At 44.3% G+C, this 13,236-nt stretch overlaps 1 protein-coding gene across 1 annotated transcript; it reads right to left on the bottom strand.

The window, feature by feature from the left end:
- Window positions 1-585: 585 nt before the first annotated feature.
- Window positions 586-12,819, bottom strand: LOC124107809 (orphan sodium- and chloride-dependent neurotransmitter transporter NTT5-like). The gene is made up of 11 exons (XM_046466003.2): window positions 12,565-12,819; window positions 12,232-12,389; window positions 12,015-12,141; window positions 11,701-11,879; window positions 10,249-10,359; window positions 9,815-10,053; window positions 2,624-2,810; window positions 2,065-2,263; window positions 1,765-1,924; window positions 1,249-1,411; window positions 586-1,026 (listed from the first exon to the last, which is right to left on the bottom strand). Exons 1-11 carry the CDS (start codon window positions 12,794-12,796, stop codon window positions 586-588), a joined length of 2,196 nt encoding a protein of 731 aa, XP_046321959.1. The 5' UTR covers window positions 12,797-12,819.
- Between the last annotated feature and the right edge of the window lie 417 nt (window positions 12,820-13,236).

Raw genomic sequence — 13,236 nt, 5'->3', positions numbered from 1 at the left:
TGTGTGTGTGTGTGTGTGTGTGTGTGTGTGTGGTCTGACTTCTGGGCCCCTCACAGAAAGAACTCTATGTCTACAGCCTGTGCTTGGAGTCCAAGAGGACCCATTTATTGACACACAGCATTGCTGTCTCTGCCCCATTCTGAGGTCCCCCTGGTGAGGTGGCCACACCACTGACTAGTTGGTGGTGGGGCTGGGAGGCGGGAGGGAACACCTTCTCTCTCCATGATAACTGAGGAGCTCAGGTCCTTCAGAGTCCTGGGATTTTATGCCCTTGTGCCCAAAGCGGGGTGCCCCAACTTCACAGAGGAAAAGGGAGTTCTAGGTCTGGCATCAGAAGCATCTAGAATCAAAGATTCTTCTTCCAAGCTCTCCAGTAGCAGGATCACTCCTCTTCCAGGAGAAGAAAGAGCGCTTGTGCATTTCCGTCCAAATCTAAATGAGTGACGTCCCCTGTTGGTAGGCAGATTTTCTGCACGCACCCCTGCTCCTTTCCGGCAGAACCGATGATTCTTGTAGCAAAACGGCCATGGGGGCTGCCAGTTAGCAGACGGATTTGCTGCCTCGGAAGACGGGCAATGTCGCCAGTTAATCTGTAGAGTTGTTGGGCATCTTTTCTTCTGTGGACTCCCCAAGCTTGACATTGTTGTCCACAGCTACGAACATCGGGCTCACCTGCTTGGAAGTGATGAGGCTGCTGCTCCACAAGGAGAACAGGGAGGCGATGGGAGTCAGGCTGAAGGAGGGTCTCTCAGGGTTCCTCCCTGGGGACTGGGTGAACCTCGAAGTCTCCTGGACTTTGTTCTGGGAACTGGAGGTGGATTTCCTCACGGGGTGCTTGAGCCACCTTCCGGGTTTGGAGGAGTCCATGGTCATCGTTTGGAAGGACACTGTCTCAGAGGTCATGGGGTCCTGGAGGAACCCCCATTGGTAAAGCAGGTAGGCCGGTATCGGCAGAAAGGTGAAGACGCTGAGGAAGGTGACCCAGCCCAGGGCGCTGTTCGGGTAGGGCTGCTTTACTTCCTGGCTCTGGGGGCAGAAAGGGAAAATGCAGGAGTAGAGGAAACGGTGACGACTGAGGGGGTTTCAGTCCATGTGTTCCTGGGCCTGGGATTTCCCAGGGGCTGGGAAGCTGGTTAAAAGGATGCTGCGCCAGTGGGAGTCCAGACCTGGAGTCCTGTGGGTGGCGGACTTGATAAGGGACCCCCCCCCCTCAGTGGGATGGGTGGCCAGGCTTGGGGATCATCTCACCATACTTCTATTCCAGGCAATATAGGAGGTTTCCTTGTGATGGAGGGGCAGGATGCAGATGGTGAGGAGGGCCAGCAGCCCGGGCAGTGTCACGTAGCACCACAGGAAAGTGAAGGAGGGTCTCAGAAGGTGCCCTAAGTCACGGATCATCTCCTCCCTAAACCTGGGGTGGGCAATGGTCAGGGATAGCTGGGGCTTGAGGGCCTGGCAAGGGTGGGCCTGTGGCCCTTTGGCTTTTTCATAGCTCCCGACTCTTAGGGGCTGCCCAGCTCTCTCCTGGGGCTGGATCTCTCGGGCCACCCCATGGGATTCCCTCAGTCCGTGGATCTGCCTTGCCCAGCCTCCATCTTCAGGCCAACCCAGGACTCCTTGTTTTCACAAGACCCACCACTGCCCTGGGGTCACTCCCTGCTGCAACCCCGAAGCTCTCTCACGAACCCTCCTCCCCGCCATGGGGACTGATCAAGCTCCAACATCCTCATAGGAATGGGAGGGGTCCACAGCTGGGCAGATCACCTGTGGGCTCCATAGATCCAGGACAAAGCCATATTCTGGAATGTCACAATGGCGACAAGGGTGAGAGGGACCAGGTGGTCATCAAACAAAGACATTATGTAGATGCCGGCGTGACTGCTGAAGACGAGGCTGCCCAGAAGCCCTCCCAGGCAGATGACCACTAAGACAGAGGTGGGTTTGGTTCTATTGAGGCCTGTATGTAGGGCTTGGTTGGTGTCAAAGTGAACCCTGAAAATCTGGGCTAAACTTGGGGCAAAGGACAACAGGGCAATGTTTTTGCCGGGGTGAGAATCCACATACCTGGGGCCAGGCTGGGATACTTCATGAAGACTGTGGAGTTCTGGAGAGAAAGGACAATGTTCTCCGAGGTTTTTATCAAGGTGCCCAGGCCTGTGATGAACAGAGCCAGGAAGAAGAGGATGGCCCAGAGAGAGGCATGAGGGAGCAATGAGACGGCCTGGGAGAAGGCTGCAGATGTGAGGCCAGGGCCCTCCATGAGCTGTGGGGAGAAGGGCTCTGAGGCAGTGGTGCACCTGGATGCAGGGATGGTGCAGTAATTGATTAGCAATGTCTAGGCAGTGAGCATGGGCACGGGGGATGGAGGGTAAAGTGCCCTCCTTGGTTTTGTTAGGTGAACTTCACCTCCTGGAGCCTCAGTTTTCTCCAACAAATAGGGATCCTAGGGCTGGTGTATTTAACAACTTAGCAAAGGCCCCAGCACATGGAAATGGTGGTAGAACCAAGATCAGGACTATTACCTGCCCCAGAGATTTAGTTGGTCCACGAGGCTCCTGGGAAACACATTTCCCAGTGTCCTCTGGGGTCTTTGGGAAGCACCTGCCTGTCCCCACAAACGCACCTTTTCCTTCTGCACTCTGATACTGCAGGACAGGGAGTGGTGGATGACCTGGTACTGGAGGTATCTGGGGAGGTGGATGATCCAGTTCAGGTAGTCCTGGGGCAGCATGAGCAGGATGTTATCTGGGGGCTTGGCCTCCTTGGGTAGCACCCCAATGGATATCAGCTCTATCAGCCTTGAGACACTCCTAAAGGGGAGGTAGAGGAAAAGAAGAGTGGTAGAGAACATGCGGCCCTTCTGCCATCTGCAAACTAGGAAAATTGAGGACCCGGAGGAAAGGGAATTGTCCAAGATGCCTGTTGCTGAGGAATAAGGGCACCCAGACAGGGACAGAAAGCTAATCCAGTGGCCTTGGGGTGAGTCATTGGGAGCCCACCTAAGGGACAGAAGAGTTTATATTTTCTGTAGCTAGTGCTCCTCATTATTATGAGTTACATTTTGTCCCACTTACATTTCCTGCGTTCAAGTCCTAACCCTCATCAGTACTTCAGAATGTAACCTTATTTGGAAAAAGGATCACTGTTATATAATTAGTTAAGATGAGGTCATGCTGGAGTAGGTGGGTCATTAACCTCATCTGGCTGGTGTGCTTCATATAAGGGGGACATTTGGACACAGGTACTCTTACAAGGGAAAATGCCATGTGAAGATGAAGGCAGAAAAACAGGGTGTTGCGTCTACAAGCTAAGGAATGTCAAAGACTGCGAGGAAACACCAGGAGCCAGGAAAGAGACCTAGGTGGACTCATGACACTCAGAAAGAAACCAACTCGGCAACACAGTGTTCAATACCATACCCATTAGACACATGCTATTTAAATTAAGTTTAATAAAATTAAAAATTAGTGCCTCAGTCTCATTAGGTACATTTCATCACATTTACCACCTTCATATTCCCAATGGCCACATGTGGCTTGTGGCTACCGTGTTGGACAATGCAGACATAGAACATTTTCCACATCACAGAGATCTACTGCTCGGTGCTCCCCTTGGAGATGTTGGTTCTCAATCTAATCTGTTCATTGGAATGACCAGGGAATTTTTTAAAGCACAAAACTCAGTTTTTACTGAGCTATAATATACAAACAATAGAAGGTACAGGTACCAAGTATATACCTCAGTGAGTTTGGATGACTGCATATAGCCAACACCCCAATTTCCACCGCACTAGTTACTTAGAGCTCCTTTCTAGTTATTTTCCTTCCATCCCAGAGGCAGTACTAATTTGCAGCAGTACATATTCATTTTATTCCTGCTTGCTACAATATAACAGCTGATTCATCCATATTGTTGCATATATCAATAGTTGTCTTAGTCTGTTTTCTGTTGCTATAACTGAATACTGCAGACTTGGTAATTTTATAAAGAATAAAGGTTTATTTAGTTCATGGTTCAGGAGAACTAAGGTCAAGGGGACTCATCTGGTGAGAGCCATTTTTGCTCATGGGGACTCCAGAGAGTCTTGAGGTAGCACAGGGCATCAATCACATGACAAGACAGAGCAAGCTTGTTAGCTCAGGTCTCTTTCTTGTTTTTTTTTTTTTTTTTTTTTTACTGGGGTGGGGACATTTAAGCACTGAGCCACACTCCCAGCCCTTGTTATTTTTGAGACAAGGTCTTGATAATTTGCTTAGGGCCTTACTAAGTTGCTGAGGCTGGCCTCAAATGTGGGATCCTTCTGCTTCAGCCTCCTGAATTGTTGGGATTACAGTTGTGTGCCATCACACTTGGCATTTGATGATTTTTTGATGCCATTGTAAATGGTTTTAGTTTAGAAATTTCATTAGCTGTGATTACTAGTATGTAGAAATATGGTTATCTTTGTTTAATGGCTTATATTTTTGTGACTTTCTTTTTTTTTTAAATATCTTTATTTTATTTGTTTAATTTTTGTATGTGGTGCTGAGGATCGAACCCAGTGCCTCACACATTCAAGGCAAGTGCTCAACCACTGAGCCACAGCCCCAGCCCTTTTGTGACTTTCTTAAGTGCCCTTATTTTAGTAATTTTTGTAGATTCTTTAGAGTTTTCCAAATATGCACTTGTACATCTGTGAATAAAGACAGTTTTCCTTTTTCCTAACAGTTCTTTACTTTTTATATCTTTCTTCCTTTACTATTTTCAGTGGGAAAGAACTTCACTGGAATATTGAAGTGGTTTAAAAAAGAAAAAGGAGGGTTTCATTTCCTTGTTTTCAGCACTAGGGGGAAGTGTTCAAACTCTCACCACTGGGTAGGATGTTCCCTGTAACTTGTCCTGACTCCACTATAAAAGGTTCCCGACTGAGGATGACTTCTCCCCTCCCCCCAGGGGCCTTTGACAAGGTCTGGAGACATTTTGGTTTGGCACAATGGAGAGTGGGTGGGGGTGGGGGCTGCTAAACATTCTACATTGCAGCCTCTGATGCCATACTAATGAGTGATCTGGGCAAAATTCCCAGGGTCCAGATAGAGAAACTCTGCCTTAACTGTTGGAGGAAGCGCTGTTTTGTTTCTAATTTGTTGAGAATTTTTTTTCTTTTTGTCATTGGTTCTTTTCCTTAATCTGTTAATGCAATGAATTGCATGAATTGATTGATTTCTGGGATAAATCCACTTGCTCGTAATGTAAATTGCTAATACTTTAAGAATATTTTCAAAAAGACACTTGAGAAGTATTTCTCCTTCCTTTATTACTCTAAAGGGTTTGTGTTGGGGGCTGGGGCTGTAGCTCAGTGCTAGATGCTTGCCTAGCATGTGTGAGGCACTGGGATTGATCCTCAGCACCACATAAAAATAAATAAAATAAAGGCATTACATCCATCTACAACTAAAAAAACAAAAAAACAAAAACAAGAACTTGTGTTGGATTAGCATTACATCTTCCTTGATTATTAGATGGAATTCACTAGGGAAGCAATATAGGCCTAGAATTTTCTTTATGGGAAAGTTTTAAATCATAAATTTAATTTTAAACTCAGAAATGGTGCTATTTAGATTTTCCATTTCTTTTTGTGGTCAGACTTGATAATTTGTACCTTTCAAGGAGTTTGTCTATTTCCTTTACATTGTTAAATTTATTTGTATAAATTTTTCACAATATTCTTTATATATATATATATATATATATATATATATATATATATATGTATATATTGTAGTTCCACACAGTACCTTTATTTTATTCATATGTGGTGCTGAGGATGGAACCCAATGCCTCACATGTGCTAGGCAAGCTGAGCCACAACCCCAGCTGCCCCCCTCCCCAATACTCTTTTAATGTTGGCAGGATCTATCGTGGTTAATCCCTCCTGTCCCCTCTTTTTTCGTACTGGGATTGAACTCAGGTGTGTCTCTACCACTGAATTATATCCCAGGCCTTTTATTTTTTATTTTGACGCAGGGTCTTGCTAAGTTACTCAGGCTGGCCTCAACCTTATGATCCTCCTGTTGAGACTTTAAGCATCTCTTTGTCATCTCTTTGTTATTCCTGATATTTTAAATTTGTATTTTCTTTATTTTGTATCAGCTATTGAGAGGGAAGTGTTGAAATCTCCAATTACAGTTACACATTTATCTGTTTCTTTAGTGCTGAATTTTTTTCTCCTGTGTGTGTGTGAGAGAGGTTGAATCAGGGCCTGAGCATGCTAAACTCATGCTCCACAGCAAGCCGCACCCTCAGCCCCTATCTTTTTTTCACGTTTCTGTCTTGTATCTCTGTTATGAGGTGTAAAAACATTTAAATAATGCAGATACCCTGATGAATTTGCCCGTTCCTCATTATGGAAAATCTCTGGTATTATTTGTTTTGACTTTGTTTGACATTAATAGAGGCACAATAGCTTTCTTACAATTATTTCTTGACACGGTTTTTTTTTTCCATTCTCTTACTTTAAGCATATTTATATCTTTATAAAGGACATTTTTTTGTAAACAGGAGATGACTGGGTCTTGAATTATCTAGTCTGACAATTGCTGCCTTTTAAGTGGGGTATTTATTTAATGTAATTATTGATATGATCTATTTAGGGGGAGGTTACTGAGTGAACCCAGGGATGCTCTACCACTGAGCTACATCCCAGTCCTTTTTAAAAATTAAATTTTTTTTTTTTTTTAATTTTAAGACAGGGTCCCTTTTAAGTTGCTGGCCTTGTACTTGTAATCCTTCTGCCTCAGCCTCCTGAGTCGCTGGGATCACAGGCCTGTGCCACCACAACCAGCCAGTTGTCTACCCTGGTGCCATTTACAAAAGTAAATGTCTCATCTATTCCATTTCCCTCCTTTCTCTGCTTAAAACAAACAAACTTTTTTTTTGTAGTTGTGGATGGACACCTTTATTTTATTTATTTATCAAACCCAGGGGCCCTACCCCTGGCTCCCTCTTTGTTCTTTCATGGTTACTTTAGACTACGCTATTCAATTCAGTGGCCACTAACAAGATGTGCCTAGAATGTGGTGAATAGGACTGAGGCATTGAATTTTTAGTTTAGTTTTAATTAATTAAAATTTTAAAGAAGATAGGCCTCAGTTATCAAGAAATTTTAAGTATGTTCAGAACAACTTGGGCAATTAATGGGATCAAAACATAAATCAAGTATTTTCCTTCAGTCTCAAGACTATTTAGTATTTCTCTTGGTTCTAAATAGCTGGTGGTGAATTCTCTATCTTTATCTGAATGGCTTCATTTCACTTTCTTCCTTTGAAGATATTTTTGCTGAAAATGGAATGCAGGCTGACAGAGCCTCTTTTTTCAGCATTGTATAATATTTCAATTCATTTTCTTCTGGCTTACGTGTTTTCTGATGAGAAATCAGCCATAATTTTCATCATTGTATACAAGGTAATCTTTAATTTTTTATTAGTCCAAATATCGTCTGTTTATATTTGGCTTTCAGAAATTTGACCCAGACATACTAAGGTGTGATATTCTTTGTATTTATCCTGGTTGAAATACAGAGTTTTGGGAATCTATGAACTGATATTTTTCACTAAACTTGGAAAAACTTTTTCCACTATTTACATTTTTTTCCTCCTCCAATCCCCTCTCCTCTGCTTCTGAAACTCCCATTATATCTATATTGTCTGTATGGGTCATTGAGGCTGTGTTCAGTTTTTCCTCTCTGTGCTTCATGTTGTATAACTTCTGTTTAGCTGTCTTCAAGATAACTGATCTTTCCTTCTGCTGGTTCCAATCTATACTAAATCCATTCAGTGAAACTTTCACTTAATCTGTATTTTCAGTTCTAGAATTTCCAGAGGGCTTTTTTTTTTACAAGTCCATATCTTTCTTAAGATAACCTTTTTGGGCTGGTGTTGTGACTTAGTGGTAGTGTGCTTACCTAGCATGCGTGAGGCACTGGGTTCAATTCTCAGCACCACATACAAATAAATAAAGGTCCATCAACAACTAAAAAAAAAAAAAGATACCTTTGTTATCTTCACACATTTTTTTAATCCTGTTAAATTTCTTACCATACTTATAACAGTTGTTTTAAAGTTCTTCTCTGCTATTTCTAGTAATAGATGGTCTTTGGGTCTTCTTTTTCCTCTTGGATATGGGTTACATTTTCCTGGTATTTCAGAATGTCTTGTGATTTTTAATTTTATGATGAACATTGTGTGTCAAAAGGCAAAGGATAAAAGTATGATATTTGTATATTTTGTTTAGTTTTTTTTAAAAAATTTTGGTTGTAGATGGACACAATACTTTTATTTATTTTTATGTGGTGCTAAGGATCAAACTCAGTGCCTCACACATGCTAAGTGAGCACTCCACCACTGAGCCATAAGTGCAGCCCCTTTTATTTAGTATTAATGAATTCAAACCTTTTCTCTCCAAAAGCTAGTGTGTTTATGTTTAGAATGAGGGTTAATTAGATTTTTCTGAGTTGGGCTGGGGCTGGTAATGATTTTAACTGAGTTTTTCTCTGTCTTCAAATGGGATTAAGGAGAGTTTACTTCACAATTGAGCTAATCTCCAACTTTTAAAAAAACTTTTTAAATTTTTTTGGTCCCAGGGATTGAACTCAAGGCACTCGACCCCTGAGCCACATCCCCAGCCCTATTTTGTATTTTATTTAGAGACAGGGTCTCACTGAATTGCTTTTGCAGAGGCTGGCTTTGAACTTGTGATCCTCCTGCCTCAGCCTCCCAAGCCGCTAGGATTACAGGCATGTGCCACTGTGCCCAGCTAACCTCAACTTTATATACCTCCCATCAGTCACTAATTTCTTGGATGCTGGCAAGTGTTTGAGTTGGAGTGGGTTAGATGGTAGCTTTAGATGTTTTTGATTTCTTTTTGTAATCAAGTGGAACCTATGAATCTAAGCACCATAGGTCTCTGCCTGCCAGCCCTGTCTCCATGGAAGCTTTTGCCACTTCCTTAGCATAATTTCTAGGGAGGATGTGAGGATAATTGTTGGATAAAGCAAACTACTTGTGTATTGGGGAGGTTCCTTAAGATCTCAGTACCTAACAGTTATTCATAAAGTTATTAAATACTTCAGATGGTTTCTTCTTATTTGTAGAAAGTCTTTCCATCTACAAAGGCCTGTCCTCCACCCCCATCACCTCTGTTAGGTACTTACTCCCAGGTATAAAGGCTCTTTGTTCACTATGATTTCTGATTACTCTCTAGGGTTTGGTTACTTAAAGTTTATTTATATCCACTATTCTTCAATAATTTCATAGAAAAGTATGGTTTTAAATTTTCTCTGTTAAAAATTTACTGCTTTTTTTTTTTTTTTTTTGACTTTCGTACCCTTCAACATCCTAAAGGGAAGAAAAATTCCACTGTGGAGGTTGAAAATCCAATGTCTGGATATACCCATGACCAAGTAAATCAGGATCTTGGGTGGAACAGACACAAGTGTTTCTAAGGCTCCCTACGATTCAAATATGCAGCTGATGCAATAATCACTGACTGTGGTCTGAAAGCCGTGGCAGTCTTCTTTGTGAGTTAATTAATTGATTTTTGAGATCTTCTTTATTCCATTTACAATAATGGAAAACCTTGGGACAGCCACATCTCTGAGACTGTTTTCTTCTCTCTAAAGCAGGAGAATTAGAATGTTCCCTATTTGTGGTTTTCTCTGAGACTAAATGTGAAGTGATCATTAATGGAGAGGTTCTGAGTTTGAAGGTTCACGGGGCTGGCAGATTGCTAAAGTAGGGGAGATGGCCCTTCTTCTACCTTCATGGCTGCAATTACTCACTTCTGAACACAGGTATGGCCACTGGTGGTAGCCCAGAACCCCAGCACTAGAAAGATGATGGACGTGGTCAGCATCGAGGTCATCAGGTTTCCCAGGACTACAAGGAAGGTTGCCTTGACAAAGTTGTCCCTTCCAGCCTCGTAGGAGGAGGTGATGATGGTGCCCATGCCTAGGCCCAGGGAATAGAGCACATGGCCTCCTGCCTGACGCCACAGTTCCAGCGAGGACAAGGCAGAGAGCTGTGGAATGGGGTAAGAGGAGTTGGGGAGCTGGCTGGCAGGGCAGAACCACCAGTGAGTTGGCAGAGGGGCAGGCTGGGAGGAGAGCAGAGGGATGAAGACTAGGGTCAGACGGAAGGGAGGTGTGGAGCAAGGAGAATCCGAAAATTCTTGGGAGGTTGAGGGAGGAAGAAGATGTGGAGTCTCTGGCCTCACCTCTGTGGTTATCATACGTTCCAGGCTGGCAACTGCACCTTCCAGAAAGAGACATTTGATGAAGATGCAGAGGAGGAAGATGTAGGGGAGGATTATCGAGAAAAACAGCAACTGACCAGGTAGATCAGGATGGAAACCAGGATTCCAGAGAGGTGGGGAGGAAAGAACACAGAGACAAATGTTAAAAAGGGACTGCAGGACTGCGGGCTGGAGAGAGGGAGGTGGGTACTGGTAAGGTGGCCCACAGGGAACAAGTCAGCACTATTGGACGTCAGTCTAGGGAGACAACACTGTTCTCTGGAAAGACAAATCTATCAGTAAGCTGACTGGTGGTGACGGGGGAAACTCCAAGTAGAGAAGGTTTTTAAATGGCAAGGCAAGGACACTGTCAACTCACAGGCTGTGGATAATGGCCCACATGTGAGCTTAGAGATAGGAACCACAAAGGCGAGGGAGCCAGCGGAGCTGAAGTCCACGTGGGAAGAACGGGAGAGGGAAAGCAACTACGAAAGGGACTTTGTAACATGATTAATACAAATTTCTAAGTTCTTCATTCTGGGGTGGGGTGATAAGGGCTCCCTCCTTCAGTGTGCTCCACCAAACCTCTGGTATAAAGTCCACTTTTGTACGACTGGTTTCTATTGGAGGCTGTAAAGAGAGGGTACATTGAGCCTTCAGGGGTGTGTGATGTAAGCCGTCTGCTTGCCCTGATGCCGGGACCGAGGATGAAGGCAGTTAACTAAAATGATCTCGTAAACACAGTGGAATAAATTTTCCACACAAGGGGAGTATGACTCAGGTGAGAATGGAGTAGAAATATGGATTGACATAAAATACTCTAAACGGGAAACTGGAAAGCAATTGGTGGCAATCAGCTCCTTTAAGAGTTAACATGAACTGGGGCTGGGATTGTGGCTCAACGGTAGAGCGCTCGCTTAGCACGGGCGGGACCCGGGTTCGGTTCTAACCACCACATAAAAAATAAAATAAAAAAGGCATTGTGTTGTGTCCATGTATACCTAAAAAATAAATATTTAAAAAAAATTTTTTTAAAAAGAGTTAAAATGAACTGTCAAAGTGTAGGAAGGCAGAGGTTGCCCTGCTCACTGGGAGACTGGGTTCTGATTTGAAAGCTTCCTAAAGGTCTCCAGGAGCAGTAGGCACGAAGATGGTAAAGAGGGAGCTTGGTCAATACGAAGCACTTCTTGATGGGGGTAGCAAGTTTTTTAGGGGAGTGGTAGGTACAGCTGCCGTGAGGACAGTATGGCCTCTTCCGTAGGACCCCACCTGGAAATTCTGGTGGCTATATCTGAGCGTCTCCCCTGGGTGGGTGGAGGAGTCATGGGGACTGAAGAGCAGTCAACAGAAATCAGGTGAATAGTGTTAGGACAGGAAACCTGGGGATCTTTAGAAAGACAAAGAGGATGCAGGGCCACAGTCAGGGTGGCTTACCAACATTGACAAATCGAGCCCCATGATGACAATGATGAAAAGGAAGATCCAAATTGTCAAGACACCCAGGCTGAGCTTTAGGACGAGGTTCTGGATCCCTTCCTCAATGTGGCCTGAGGCTTCCAGGGTGGTGTGGTACCAGAAGTATTGGTGGGGCACAGTCTGAAGGCAAGAGAAGTCTGGGGGGACCCAGGTGCTTAAGCACCACCTTACTTGGCTCCTGCCCCTGTTCTTCACTTCCTTCCCTTGGGCTCACTTGCTCCTTAGTGCCCCTATCTCCCTTGCACTGATGGCCCCTCTTTCCCTCTGCTCACCAGTGACACTGATGTTCTTCACCAGCGGGCAATAATCCCAAGGCAGGGGATGGTCAAAGGAATTGGCCAGGTAGTAGAGGCTCCAGGAGAGGACGGCACTGTTATACAAGCTCATCAACATGCAGACCTGTGGGTGGACATGGTGGGACTGTGGAATGGAGCAGGTAGAGACAGAGAACCTGGAGACCACAAGAGGCAATCTGGACTCCTCACTTACCAGTATGCTAGTGTAGCCCACGCCACCTAGCCAGGGAACGAGCTGCTTCCAGACCTGGATGATGTCTACACGCAGCCACCGCCCTATGATCACCTCCATGTACAACAGGGGAATCCCGAAGAAGAGGAGCATGAGTAAGTACATCAAGATGAAGCTACCTGAGGAAGGGAACCAGGATCCATGCCCAGGCAGCCAGGAGTTGTGCCCCATTCTCTCTTCTAGGAGGGTAGGTGCCCGTCCCCAGCTCTCTTCTCCTCCATGACCCAGGAATCTAGGCTCCCAGCCTTAAAATTTTTTTCTTATCCTAAGGGACCCCAAGCCCCTGGGCCTTACCTCCTCCATTCTGTTGACACAGGTAAGGGAAACGCCACATGCTGCCTAGCCCAAGAGAGAAAGCCAAGTGTGTCAAAATGTTCTTAGTTCTTTTAGTCTTCATGAAGTAACTTTGGGTCTTGGTAGTAAAAATTTCTTTGGCCTTGAGGTTCCAGAGCTGGTAATTTTCACTGTAGGGTTTGTTGGTGGACTCTTCATCTGTTGTGTCAGTTAGTTCTTCAAAGGACTCCATGGTGTTCTTCTTACAGAAACACTAACTCCTAAGGTAAACTTAAGGTCACCAAGAACAGCAGACTTCAAGGGACATGTCTCAGACACCAGACTATAAGCTTTATTATAAGAGTTTTTGAGAAATGAGGGCCAGAATTTAAATCTTGGCCCTTCTCTCCATGAATTATTGGCTTGGGACAAATATTCCACCCTCTGAGGCTCAAGTTTTCCTCATCTTACAAGCAGAAATTAGTTTCAAAATACCTAATAACTGCTTTTTGTGAACCCTGACCAGTCAGAATGGATGCCAGCCATACACACTGGAATATTAGCTTAACATTAGTCCTCTCTGAAAAGCTTCAAGATGACATAATGGATACAGAGTGACAAGGACACAGCAAATACTGGAGACACTCAGGTTTCTTTCCTTTCTCCTTCTGGTCTACTTGAAAACTTTTAGGC

The sequence above is a fragment of the Marmota monax genome, unplaced genomic scaffold, assembly GCF_021218885.2.
Source record: "Marmota monax isolate L192 unplaced genomic scaffold, Marmota_monax_Labrador192_F-V1.1 WCK01_AAM20220418_F8-fsc00160, whole genome shotgun sequence".
In the NCBI taxonomy this organism is placed as follows: Eukaryota; Metazoa; Chordata; class Mammalia; order Rodentia; family Sciuridae; genus Marmota; species Marmota monax.
Note: the sequence above shows the minus strand (reverse complement) of the source record. Positions and strands in the feature narration are given on the sequence as shown.